The sequence below is a fragment of the Geotrypetes seraphini genome, chromosome 1 (assembly GCF_902459505.1).
Source record: "Geotrypetes seraphini chromosome 1, aGeoSer1.1, whole genome shotgun sequence".
Taxonomy (NCBI): Eukaryota; Metazoa; Chordata; class Amphibia; order Gymnophiona; family Dermophiidae; genus Geotrypetes; species Geotrypetes seraphini.
The window spans coordinates 28646374-28661026 of NC_047084.1; the positions used below are offsets into that span (position 1 = coordinate 28646374).

Below are 14653 nucleotides of genomic sequence, written 5' to 3' on the forward strand. Positions count from 1 at the left end.
TCAATAAGGGTTCTAAAACAATATCAAACAGCAAAGGAGATAATGGACATCCTTGTCTAACTCCTCTATGTAATTTAAAACTCTCAGATAAATTATTATTAATGTATAATCTTGCAATAGGGGAGCTATACAAAGTTTTAATCATTTGAACAAAACCAGGACCCACACCAAACCAATCCAAAGTCTGATACATGAATGACCATTCTACCCTATCAAAAGCTTTTTCTGCATCTAATGAAAGAGAAAAAGCTGGTTCATTCATCATTTTAGTTAAATTTAATGTATGAAATGTCAATCTTGTATTGTTAGAAGAATGTTTGTTAGCAATGAAACCTGTTTGATGTACATCAATTATGTAAGGGAGAGCCTTTGCCAATCTTAATGCCAGTGTTTTAGCCATTAATTTTCCATCAACATTAATTAATGATATTGGCCTGTAATTTGAAACCATAGTGGGATCTTTATTTGGCTTTGGCAAAACAATCACCATAGATTCTGCCATAGTACTTTTAATACAACCTTTATTAAGTTGAAACTGATATAAATTTAGTAAATAGGGTAATAAAGAATTTTGAAATGTTTTATAGAATTCCACAGTAAAACCATCCCCACCTGGAGCGGATCCAACTCTAAGAGACTTCAATGCTGTTTCTAATTCTTTTAATGATATCGGTTCTTCTAAACTTCTTTTTATATGATCAGGAAGCTTTGGACCCTCAAGAAGATTTAAAAATTCCATACCTTTTTGAACTTTATCAATAGAAGACTCGGAAGAATACAACTCTTTGTAAAAAGCCAAAAATTGATTTAAAATGTTATTAGTTTGATTATGCATATTTCCTTTCTCATCTTTTATTGCACTTATTTTTATTCTTCTCTTTTTTGCTTTAAGATAATTTGCAAGTAAACTTCCTGCCTTATTAGATTTTCCATAATACAAGGTTTGCAGAGAAAACAAATCTTTCCTTGCCATTTTTGAAGAAATTTCATTATATTTGCCTTTAGCCCTTAATAAAGTTTGCAAATTTTCATGATTCCAATCATCTATTAATTTGGATTCCAGCAATTTAATTTCTTTTTCCAAATCTGAAAATTGTTTAATAAGTTGTTTTTTAATATACGCAGAATAAGAAATAATATTACCTCTTATAGTAGCTTTAAATGCATCCCATAAGATTTCCGCATTAATATCTGCTGAGGTATTTATTTGGAAAAATTCCAAAATTTTTAACTTAATTTCTTCAAGAAAAGTTGAATCTGAAACCAATGTATTATCAAACCTCCATAATGATCTATTGTATTCATTATTATCTAGTGTAAGTGTAATCCACACTCCTCCATGATCAGACAAAATAATTGGATCAATGGAAGCTTGTGTCACTTGTTGCACTATGGAATTTGATACCAATATGTAATCAATTCTTGAAAAAGATTTATGAACTGGTGAGCAAAAAGAGAACTCCTGATCATTAAAATGAAGAATACGCCATATATCTTTCAAATTACAAGTATTCACCAAATTATCTAACCCTAATGATTTTATATTTTTGCTTGGTTTTTTATCCAAAAAAGGATCCATAACAGCATTAAAATCTCCAGCTACTATTAAATTAGAAGCAGCAGTGGGAGTATTAATTTTTGTATATTAATAAAAAAATCATTTTGATTCGAGTTCGGGGCATAGATATTTAATAAAGTCAAAGTATTATTTCCCATTCTCATTTCCGCTCGTATCCATCTCCCTAAAGGATCAAAATCTATCATTTTAAATGAAGCTAAACATTTTGTGTTCACTAATATAGCCACTCCTGCCTTTTTCCCTATTGCGGGAGCGAAAAAACAGTGTTTCACCCAATTATCTTCTAGCTTTTTGGATTCAACCACTGATAAATGTGTCTCTTGAATATAATACACATCAGCCTGTTGCCTTTTTAAAAATGCTAACATTTTTTTCCTCTTTACTGGGTGATTAAGGCCATTAACATTGAGTGAAAAAATTTTAATCTCCATCAATCCAAATAATTTTTACAAAAGTTCTTCCAATTATTATATCTGAACAAAAAACTGAAATCATTTGAAATGAATAAACACCACCTTCATTTATATCTCCCAATCCAACATCCCTACCCCAATTATCAAATCCCTTTAACCCCCCTCCCATCCTTCCCTCTCCCACCCTTAATATTGGCTGATAAAACCTGGAACTGCACATACAAGACCAAGTAAAGCTAAACTAAAAGCTCTATACAGACTTCAATTATAAAACAATATTGTATGTAATAATCATATGTATTTTTATAAATAATTTATGTAATATTCTCAAAATATTAAAAAATCAAAATAAGAAACTAAATAAAGATCTTCCACTCACATTATAAATGATAAAAAAGAATGTGAAACTCTATATGTCTGCTAAAAGTATCAGACTTGTAAGAAACCTATAAATGAAAATTAAGCATTAATAATATATTTTCCTTTTTTTTTTTTTTTTTTTTTTAAATTATTGCTATTATTTACTTTTAAATACATATATTCCCCTTAAATGTTCTCAAAGAAGCCTACTAAACCTTAAACTAGAGTCCCTTGAAAATCTTTGCTAACTGAAATCTTTTGTACTGAATTTTTATCAAAACCTCCATTAACTCATCATAACCTATGATCTAAATCTGCCACTATAAGCTCTGTATATTAATATCTTATCTTCATGAATATATTTTAATAACATATATCATTTCAACAATTCATTTCAACTTTAAAGTCATCCTTTGAGAAAGAGATATTAAATGCTCACAGAGAAACAAACTGCCTTTTTCATCAGCATTCCATTTCACAGTTTCCATTCAAAATAAACAGAGCCAAACTGTCAGTTAGCAGATTCTCAAATATATTAAAGATGAATAACAAAATCAAATAAAAACCAAGAAGAATCAACTCCAACTCCAGGAAGTGAATAAGTCAAATTAAATTGACATCGGCTGCTCCCTTTGATTTAAAAACATTTCCAACTTCACAGGTTCATCAAAGCTCATAGTTTTGTTGTCAATAGTTATTTTCATAATCGCAGGGTATATCAGGCCAAATCTAGCTCCGATGTCTCTTAACTTCGGCCTCATGTCTAGAAATTTTTTCCTTTTATCTGCCGTTGTTTTAGCGAAATCAGGAACGATGTGGACTTTGGCATCCTGACATTTTAAATTTACATGTTCTTTAGCCATTCTTAACACCTCTAAAACTTGCTGGTGTCTTAGCAACTTGAAAATTATGGGGCGAGGACCTTTTAAAGTATCCAGTCTTTTCATTGGTATGCGATGTGCACGTTCAACTTCTATCGGGTAATTGGATTTGAGGGGCAGGACTTTCATAAAAAAATTTTCCACAAATGAAACCGGATTATTTTTCTCCACCCCTTCCGGTACGCCCAAAAGTCTCAAATTACTCCCTCTCATGCGATTCTGGCAATCCTCGACTTCCCTGGTGAGTGTAAAGATTTTTTCTCTGTCCAGTTTATATTGCCTTTTTTCTGCTTCAAAACTGTCCATTCTCATTTCCATTTTTGTTGTTTTAATCTCCAGCACTTCTGTTCTTTTATTTAAAGTCATTACTTCTTCCTGTATTTCATCCAGCTTTTTGGCGTTTTTTAGAAGAATTTCTTTTATCTCTTGGATTTCTTTCCAGAAATCAATGTCACTTTTCTCTCTTGACAACGGACACTTTGAGGGTGTTGCCGGCTCTGGCTTAGATCTCTTAACACTGCCGGTATTAGAAATCCCCATTTCAGACTTGTTTTGTTTTCCTGAAGCCATCACGTTGTATTTTCCTTCGTTTCTTCCGTTAAAATGAAAATTTTAGTTCAGTATTTTATGTCATTAATGTCTGTATGTACAGAGCCTCTGCCCTACCCGACCATCCTTGTGCACTCCCAAGCCACGCCCCCCCCACAAGATGAAACTTCTATTTATGTGGGTGCAGTCTACAGACCTCCGACTCAATTGCAGCAAATTGTTAAAGATCTGATTGCAGATATCCAAAAGTTTGGAAAGAAATAGGAGGTGCTGCTATTGGGTGACCTCAATCTGCCGTTTGCAGACTGGAATGTTCCTTCTGAGCATGAACAAGGGTCCGGGTAGTGTGCTCAGAGAGGAAGGGGTGAATTTTGGTGATATTGAAGAGATAGAAGCGATAGGTCTTAGTAGCTTGTTGGATGTGCATAGAAAATGAGAGATCGGAATTGAAGACAACTCCAAGGGCTCTTTTTACAAAGGCATGCTAGCGGTTTAACGTGCGTAATACCGCACGCTAAACCGCCGGCCACACTAGCTACTACCGCCTCCTCTTGAGCAGACTGTAGTTTTTAGGCCAGTGCGGGGATTAGTGCATGATGAAAAGTCTCGCACGTTAACCCCGCTAGCGTGGCTTAATAAAAGGAGCCCCAAGTTTGCGAGCAAAGCATACAATTTCATATTTCATTTCTTTGTGTGTTCTTTTTTCCTTCAGGTTGACAAACTGGTTTTGGAATTGGAAGAGAGTCGTGATCTCTCTCATGTAATAGTGCATATTGACATGGATGCATTTTATGCTGCTGTGGAAATGAGAGATAACCCAGAACTGAGGGATAAGCCCATGGCTGTGGGGTCCATGAGTATGCTGGTAAGATCAGTGTTGTGTCAGTCAGAATAAGTATACTGTTTCTTTTGTTCAGATTTTATTTTGTAGGTCTCTGCATTTTTTTTATTGTTTCTAAAATATGCATCCCAGGGGGGCCGCCGCGGGAGCAGACTGCTGGGCACGATGGACCCCTGGTCTGACCCGGCAGAGGCAATGCTTATGTTCTTAATTATCACTATAGATCAAAGTAGAAATATCTTAAAAGGCATATTATGACATATACCTGTAGGATGCTTGTAGAACAATATTCATAGCACCATACTTTTTATATACTTTTTCTAATCATAGCTCATGTGTTCATTTGTAAAGATTTTTTAATTTGTCTTGTGCACAAAAAAGCAATTTTCATTATATTTTCATTAAATATCTTGCTACTACTAATATCCCAAGGTTACCTTTGTCAAGATGCAGACTCTGTATTGTAGGCAATTGTGGTGTCCTCTCCAATAAAACATTCTCACCAGTCTTGATTCTTCAGTTTTATTCACATACAACTTGCAACATAACCATGTTCAGTTCAGTTCATTCCCCTGTCTTGGAAGACTACAGTGGCATTCTCATTGTAACTCTATTTGAGTGGTTTTGTTTTCTTATCATCTTGGTGGGACATTCTATTTCTGTGGAGTGAGAACATATTTATATCCACACTTTTTTTTTACATATCACATGACCTTATACGTAAAATATTAGGTGCAATTAACTATAAAACATGAAATCACAAAGACAGTAATTATTCTGGACTCTTAGCTAGGAATATGAAAGCACCTAATGGGTCCCTGTGATATTACTAATTGTTTCCTTATAAAAGAATGATGCCAAGGTGAGATTAAATATGATTTATTGGATAATAAAACTCCTTAGAAATATGGCAAGCAAGTTACAAAAATATACTAATGATTTCACAAAAATATTTATGTATATATCTGGTAACACTGCAGATATTTACAAAATGTCACTACAACATATATATTTGTTAGACTATAGAAATTTCCTGAGAAGACGTCACACAACAGCAACTATATTAGGCTAATAACCAAGTGTCCCAGACGTAACCAACTCTTAGCCAACAAATCACATGTGACTAACTAGCCCCCAGGAAATGTACAAGGTGTCCCATTCTCATCCTTCTTTAGCTCAGGCAGCATCCAACGGTGATGAAATGATTCCTCATTGCACTACAAGCTTTCCAGCGAGCTTATTGGTTCCAATGTAAGTAAAGTCCAAATCCTTTGTCCTGTCACAGTAAGGTTCTCAGTCTGGTAACAGCTAGAATAATCTACTGCAGATATTTCCTGGTGCTGGTCTTAGCACATAAAAAGAAAATCCATATGCCAATGGGGAATGTCTCAGTTGCACAGATCACTGCACAGAGAAGATCGTTTAGAAGCATACCCAAGCATCACAGATACTTTAGTTATTTTCTTCACAGAGGTGGGCACGACAGCCAGGAAATCCTCTCGGTCTTTCTTTTCTTTCTTCCTTCCTGCTCCAAAACTCAAAAGGTTCTTGTTCAGTCCTGTCCCAGGTGACAACATGGGCCAATCGGAACTCGTCCAGCAGGCGAATAGAGAATGACTCAGGGAAAAAATTGTCCCCGTCTCTACCAGCTCAGTCCCTGCACCTGCCCCGTCCCTGTGAGCTTGGTCCTCATCCCCACAAGCCATCTGATCCCATCTGCACAAGCCTTGAATAGTTATGATTTTATACTGAACTTATTTTATTAAAGTTTAAAAAGAAGCATTATTCTGTACAGTTGTCATTTTATAAACACAAATAATACATAGCAAGGATAAGCAAACCCCGGTGTCCCCTTCCCTTCACAAATATCCCCTCCACTATCAAGAAAACTGAATAAACCAAACTATTACAGAATGCTACACAGAAAAATCATGCTAACATAATTCCGCAGTCACACATGGCATGAATAGTGTTAGAAGAGTGCAACTAGGGCAACTGCCTCCTGGTCAGAAAGAGCCCTAAGCCAGCTGGAAGCTAAAGAAGCATGGCCTGGGCTTTGTTTTCCCCAGTTATGTCTAACAGTTATGTCTAGCAGGAAATCTGATATATTCTAATCACAAAATAGAAAATAAAATTTTTTTTTTCTACCTTTTGTTGTCTCATCATTATATTCTTCAAATCATGTTGGCCTCAGGTGCTGGTCTCTGTTTTATTTTGTCTTCTCTTAACTCACTTGCCAGGGTCTCCTGACCATTTGACATTTCTTCTTTCTCCATGTTCACCATCCATCTTCTATCTCTATGTATGTAATGTTCCCCAGGTTTAGCATCTCCCTTCTCTATGTCTCCTATACGTCCCTTTCTAGTATTTCCCATCTGCCCATCTCCCTGCCTTCATCATCTCGCCATTCTATGATCCCACATAGGAGCCGCCGCCCACGGCTTTGTGCAGAGAAACAACTGCGGCAGTGAGATGGACGGAGCCGGCCAGAAGGTAAACCACCACCGGCGGGAGGCACATACTTAAGGCACAGAATGGAAGGAGGGAGAGGGGCGTGTAGGAACTCGAGAGGGAGGCAGCACAACCTTCAGACAAATGATGGAAGGAAGGAGGGAGGGAGGGGGCATAAACATGGGACACTATGAAGGGAAGGAGGGAGGGGACCATGAGCCATAGGATGGAAGAATGGAGAGAGTGAGGGAAAGAGATGCTGAAGTGAGGAAGGGAATAGAAAGGGAGAATTGGGTGTCTAAGAAAGGGAAAGATGGGGAGATGAAAAAAAGAGGAGAATTGTTGGTCAAAGAGAGGGAGGGAAAGAATTATTAGACATGGTGGTGGGAGAGGAGTGAGGTAGAGATGCACAGGGAAGAAAGAGATGAGAGGAAGTAATGTTGGATGTGGTGGTGGAGAGGGAACAGTGGAATGGATGGAAAATTATGCAGGAGGGGCCTCAAGGAGGTGGGGAAGATGGGAAGAATATTAGGATCTGAGTTAGAAACAAATTCAACTTAAGAACAGTTTAAAAAATGGAACATGAAAAGGAGAACTCACAAGTAATACGAAGAAAGACAAATAAATGATATACGGAAACTAATAGTATACATACATAGATGATATAAATAGGTAAGGTATATATATTGTGGTGGGGACCCTGCACAGAGACCCACAGTTATCATTGGCCCAGTCCTACCCCTGAACCCAGGTTAAACCTTGGTCTCTAGAAAAAAGAGAAAACAGCCCAGAGTAAAGTGGTTTAATACTGTCCCTTTAAGAAACCCCAGAGCAGAGCCCAGGGGAAAAAGTTTATTAGGATTTTTTTTTTTATATATATACCGGCTATGTCATCAGAAACACGGCAGAGGGAATTCCTCGGCGGACAAGGCCGAAGCAGCCTGTTTAGAGTGCTGCTGGCCCAATGCTGCTTCGGTCTAGAGGAGGGTGATGGAAATGATAGGAGGTTTGTGACAAAAGGTGTATGAGGAGAGATTGGAAGCCCTGAAAGAAAGGAAAGGGACAGGGGAGATATGATTCAGACGTTCAAATACTTGATAGATATTAATGTAGAACAAAATCTTTTCCAGAGAAAGGAAAATGGTAAAACCAGAGGACATAATTTGAGGTTGAGGGATGGGAGACTCAAGAGCAATGTAAGGAAATTCTTCTTTACGGAGAGGGTAGTGGAGGGGAAAATTATGACGGAGTTCAAAAAAGCATAGGATGAACACAGAGGATCTAGAATCAGAAAATAATAGTAAATGTTGAAGAACTAAGGCCAGTACTGGGCAGACTTGCATGGTCTGTGTCTGTATATGGCCATTTGGGGGAGGATGGGCTGGGGAGGGCTTTAATGGCTGGGAGGGTGAAGATGGTCTGGAGTGAGCTTTGACAGAGACTTCAGTAGCTGGAACCTAAGAACAGTACCGTGCAGAGCTTTGGATTCTTGCCCAGAAATAGCTAAGGAGATGAAGAAGAAAAGAAAGCCCCCAACAAATTTTTAGATTGAATCAGGTTGGGCAGACTAAATGAACCATTCAGGTCTTTATCTGCCATCATCTACTATGTTACTATGTTACTATGTATATAAGGCTCGCTCACGGTCAGCGGAGTCCAGATGCGAGGAAAGGATTAAGACCTACCCCAAAAATCATGCTAGGGCTAATTTTCGGGGTAGGTCTTATTTTCAGGGAAACACGGTAGCTGCAGTATTGTTTTTGCCTTGAAACTGCATATTACAAGCTGAATGTGTGGCTGTCCAATGGAACTGTGTAGCGTGGGGCTCTAAGGACAGAGTTCTACAGTTTGCTACATTGGAAAGTTTTGAAAATATTTTAGGTTTTCTTTTTGTCCTTTATTAATACTCTGGGTGTGTGAAATACTTATGCAAAGAAATGCTAAAATACGTGGACCCTGGACACTAAGGGCTCCTTTGACAAAGGTACGCTAGCGGTTTTAGCACGCGGTAGCCGCTACCGCCTCCTTTTAAGCAGGCGGTAATTTTTCAGCTAGCGCACACTAATCTTGTACATGCTAGCGCACCTTTGTAAAAGGAGCCCTAAGGGTTAGTAGCTATAGTGGGGTGGGTTTTTTTTTTGGGGGGGGGGGTTGGGGGTAGGTTAACAGCACTAACCCCCACTGCAATGATGCCCGAAGAGTATTCAAAGGAGAAATTGAGGAAAGCCTCATCACAGTGAATATGGATCTGGACAAAATATACTATCAGATTGACAAACTAAAAAGTGACAAATCCCCAGGACCGGATGGAATTCACCCGAGAGTGCTAAAGGAGCTTAAGTTTGAAATTGGAGAACTAGTACAAACCCTGGCTAACATGTCAATTAGAACTGGGCAAATACCAGACGACTGGAAGATAGCGAACGTCATCCCAATCTTCAAAAAAGAATCAAGGGGAGAACCGGGTAACTACAGACCTGCGAGTCTTACGTCAGTTCCAGGGAAGATGGTTGAAGCACTAATCAAGGATAGCATAGTGCAACACCTGGAAGATCATGACCTTATGAGAGCCAGTCAACATGGCTTCAGGAAGGGGAAGTCATGTTTGACGAACTTACTTCAATTTTTTGAAAAGGTGAACAGACACATCGATGGCGGAGACCCGGTGGATATAATATACTGTACTTGGACTTTCAGAAAGCGTTCAACAAGGTTCCGCATGCAAGGCTTCTGAGGAAACTGCAAAGCCATGGAATAGATGGGGACATACTAAGATGGATAGGCAAATGGCTGGAGAACAGATTGCAGAGGGTGAGCATAAATGGGAATTTCTCGGACTGGGAGAAGGTGACAAGCGGTGTGCCCCAGGGCTCGGTTCTTGGGCCCATCTTATTCAATATCTTCATAAATGACCTGGAAGAAGAAACAACAAGCAATATTATCAAGTTTGCAGATGACACAAAACTAGGTCGGGCAGTTTGGTCACAAAAGGACAGCGAAGAACTACAGAGAGATTTGAACCAGCTGGAGAAGTGGGCGGAAAAGTGGCAGATGAAGTTCAATATAAGAAAATGCAAAGTCATGCACCTGGGTAGGAAAAACAAGGAACATGAATATAAAATGTTAGGTGTAACTTTGGGCAAGAGCGAACAAGAAAGGGACCTGGGAGTACTGATAGACAGGACCCTGAAGCCGTCTGCTCAATGCACAGCGGCGACAAAGAAAGCGAACAGGATGTTGGGCATGATAAAGAAGGGAATCATGAGTAGATCGGCGGACGTCATAATGCCGCTTTACAGAGCAATGGTCAGACCACATTTGGAGTACTGTATCCAACACTGGTCTCCCTACCTAAAGAAAGATATAACCCTGCTGGAGAGGGTGCAGAGGCGAGCCACAAAGCTAATAAAAGGTATGGAGAATTTGAGCTACAAAGAACGCCTCAGAAAACTGGGATTGTTCACCCTCGAGAAGAGATAGAGACTTTTAAAATACTAAAAGGATTCGACAAAATAGAGCAAGAAACATCGTTATTCACATTGTCAAATGTGACATGGACAAGAGGTCATGGACTGAAACTGAGGGGCAACAGATCCAGGACAAATGTCAGGAAGTTCTGCTTTACACAGCGAGTGGTGGACGCCTGGAATGCTCTCCCAGAGGAGGTTGTGACGGAGACCACCATTCGGGGATTCAAGGGCAAGTTGGATGCACACCTTCTTGCAAATCACATTGAGGGATACGGGCAAACAAGGGATTCATCAGGGAACACCTAGCTTGGCCTCCGCGTGCGCGGGTCACTGGTCTAGATGGACCTAGGGTCTGATCCAGTGAAGGCATTTCTTAGGTTGTCTGGTAAATTTGGGCTCATTAACAGTTCAGCTAATGTAAGAGCCTAGTTAGCTGTGAAAGGAGCAAAACAAGAGAATGTTTGTTTTTTTTCCCTTTTGATCTGGAAGAGGATCATCCAGATAGACTAGGACTATGCCTAATACTGGTGGACTATAAAATTGGACCTTTTTTTTTTCTGTTTGAGGAATTTTTTTGTGTGCTTAATATAATGTTTTGAGGGCAAGTGCACAGGGCTACCTGACATTGAGCTAGAGTGCACAGAGAAGCCTTAAAGAAATAAAACGTTTTTTTCCCAAAAGAATTTGGTGTGTTGTCTGGTTTACTAAAGATAGCAGTACTCAGGTTATGGCCTAGTTAATCCCAATAGCCTCAGGAGACACTGCAGAAGTGGTGTTAAAGATCACATTTTCAGCTTTTGACCTTGTGGTAGGGTACCCTAGTTGGGTCCCTAGAGGCCACCTAGAAGTCCCTGTCACAATATATTTAACTTATATTGTAACATTACTGAAGCTCATGCAAACCACTCTGAATTGACTCCCCAGTCATTAGTGGCAGTATAGAAGCGTCCAATGAACAGTAAACAAGTATGGGAATATAGAGCAGTTTGAACAGAGATGTGTGTTCTGTATTTTAGATACTTTGGAAATTATTTTATGAGTGTAAAGTGTGGGAAAGGATTGTGTGGGTGAGACAGACTACATGGGATGCTGAAGAGAAACAAAACCAAGGCTCTTTAGAATTTGTTAGTTCCTGCTTGTGGTTTTTTTACATTTTTCAATAGCAATAATAGTTCTGTTTTTAGCACAAAGCTTTATTGCCTATTATAAATGCTCCTTTGAACAGCTTTGGTTCTTTTTTTTATAATTTACTAATACTAAAGCTCCTGCTAGTTTTATGAGGGTTCTTTTTTTTTTTTTGGGGGGGGGGCGTATTTTCAAAAGATGCAAAGCATGTAAAAATTATAGTGTAATTTATTCTATTTAATTTAGCAACTGACAGAATTAATAGCACTGTTCTTCTTAAAAGATTTTCTAAAGCAATCCTTTGATGTGCAAGAATCTATCTCATGGTTTGATACTCTATTATAGACACTGTGAACGCTATGTCCAGATTCTCTGTCATGTAACTAATCTTGGGTAGGATAACAGTCCTTTTTCATTAAAAAAATGTATCAAGGGTTGGTGCTTCTTAGAAAGATATATGCTACTAATAATTTTGTTTTTAAAGATATGCCAATTTTTTTCTATAATTTTCAGCAATTAAAGGGAAATCATCAAACAGTTCCTTATTTCCTGTTTCCTGTACAAAAACTGAGTAACAGTTCTTTGAATGAAAGATCATATCCAGTGTCACTCCATTAGGAGGTCATATCCAAGAAGCTGTAGATTAAATGTAAAATGCTTTAAAATTGGACTTCAATTTTATATCTTAATTTCTTTAATATGTTGTTACTTCATCACTTCATATCATTATGTACAGACATGTGAAAAAATTAGGACACCCCATGAAATATTCAGTTCTTTCTTAAAACATGTTCACATATCGATGTCAAATCGATGTCAATTACATATTGATGTAATTGCAGGTAAATAACAAAAATTTTCCTTGATTTACTCATAAAACAAAAGATATCCACAAAAATGTATATTCTAACTGAGAAATAAATTAGGACACCCCCTACATATCCTCCCGCTTAAAGTGGCTCAAATCACACACAGGCGTATCATATCAGGTGCACATGATTAGAACATCATTACTCAGCATTTTGAAGGAGGAGATTTGCCCTACTTAAACCTCAGACATTTAGCTTGGTATGCTCATGACTACTGCGGTGAGAGTGAACACCATGGTGAGATCAAAAGAGCTGTCTGAGGCCTTCAGAAAGAAGATTGTAGCAGCTTATAAGTCTGGTAAGAGATTTTAAAAGATCTCGAAAGAATTTGGCATTAGCCATTCCACAGTCCAGAAAATAGTTTCCTTAGCAACAGCAGCAGATGAATCCAGAGACCAATGGGATAGCACACATCTACCAGCAGGCGGAGATAGAGCCTGATCATCTAAGTACCCATAATCAAAGCTGCTTTTAGATGTATCTAAAACCAGCTTAGGCCTTTCCCCTGCCTCTAAGTGCACAGAGAGAAAAGAGGCGTTTTTAGAGGAGGGGAAAGGGCGGGAGGTGGGCCGACCTAGACCTAGGCGTGCAGCAGGTATAACGAAAACTTTAGGCAGATTGCCTAGTCGTCACTTAAACGTTTTGACTTAGACCAAGTCAAAACAGGTATAAGTGCCGAAAAGGGGCCGCTGAGCTGATCGTGGCTACTGCGATCAGCTCAGCGGCCCCAGCAACCTGCCTACCCCACTACAGCAATGATCGCAGCAGGAGAGATGGCTCATCTCCCCTGCCGCGATCCATCCTTCCCCTACCCCCAACGAACAGGGCAGGAGGGAGCCCAAGCCCTTCTGCCCAGCGATCCCCAAAACCCCCCCGGGCTGAATCCGTTGGGGCCAAGAGGGAGCCCAAGCCCTCCTGGCCCAGTGATCTCCCCACCATCACACGATCTGGCCATGAGGGAGCCCAAGCCCTCCTGGCCCGCAACCCCCTCTAACCCCCACCCCCCACTAAAATACAGGCAGGGGGGTTCCCAAGCCCTTCTGCCCTCGACGCAACCCACCCCCATGATAGAACCCCCGATCGGCCCACCCCGCCGACCCGTGACCCCATGCAGACCCCATGACCCCCCACCAACCCCACGACCCCCCTACCCCCACCCCCCTTCCCCGTACCTCAAGAAATGTTGGACAGACAGATGGGTGCCAAGCCCGCCCGTCCGGCAGGCCAGCCAGCGCAGGAATGGGGCTGGATTGGCCCAGGCTGCTCAAACCCCGCCCACAGGTGGGGCCTGAGGCGCCTGAGCCAACCAGAATAGGCCCAAGAGCCTTAGGCTCCTCCAGTGTGCGGGGCCTTAAGCCAGCCAGTAGAGGCCTGGGCCAATCCAGCCCCATTCCTGCGCAAGCTGGCCTGCCGGACAGGTGAGCTTGGCACCCGTTCGTCCGTCCAACATTTTTTGAGGTACAGGAAGGGGGGTGGGGGCGTCATGGGGTCGGCGGGGTGGTTGCTGGTCGGCAGGTGGTCGATCGGGGGTTCGAGGGGGTGGTTGTTGGGAGGAATTGTGTCGAGGGCAGGAGGGCCTGGGATCCCTCCTGCCCATATTTAGGGGGGTGGGGGTTAGAGGGGGTCACGGGCCAGGAGGGCTTGGGCTCCCTCCTGGCCGGATCGTGTGGTTGGGGGGGAGATCGCCGGGCCAGGAGAGCTTGGGCTCCCTCCTGGCCGGATCATGTGGTGGGGGGAAGATTGCCGGGCCAGAAGGGCTTGGGCTCTCTCCTGGCCCCAACGGATTCGGCCCGGGGGGGGGGGGGGTTGGGGATCATGGTGTGGGAGGGCTTGGGCTCCCTCCTGCCCCGATAGTGTCGGGGAGGTCAGGGGTGCCGCGGGGCAAGAGGGCTTGGGCTCCCTCTTGCCCCGATGTTGTCGGGGGGGGGGGGTGGATTCTGTAACTGGTTACAGAATCCAGCTTTTAGGCAAAGGACTGGCTCCTCCTTCACCTAAAAGCCCTTGTTTTGGACGTTTGGGGCTTAGGCTTTTTTTAGGTTGATTATATGGTATAAGTTTAGACGTAGTGGTAGTCTGGGCGTTTAGACATCTGAACTTAGAGGCAGGCCATTATCA

At 41.0% G+C, this 14653-nt stretch overlaps 1 protein-coding gene across 2 annotated transcripts in view; it reads left to right on the plus strand.

The window, feature by feature from the left end:
* The window catches only part of POLK (DNA polymerase kappa), a 179839-nt gene that overhangs the window by 54663 nt on the left and 110523 nt on the right, over positions 1-14653 (plus strand). For both annotated transcript variants that reach the window (XM_033929299.1, XM_033929300.1), the window contains one exon: positions 4495-4647. In XM_033929299.1, the coding sequence (XP_033785190.1) occupies positions 4495-4647 (153 nt within the window). The remainder of the gene's footprint in view (positions 1-4494; positions 4648-14653) is intronic.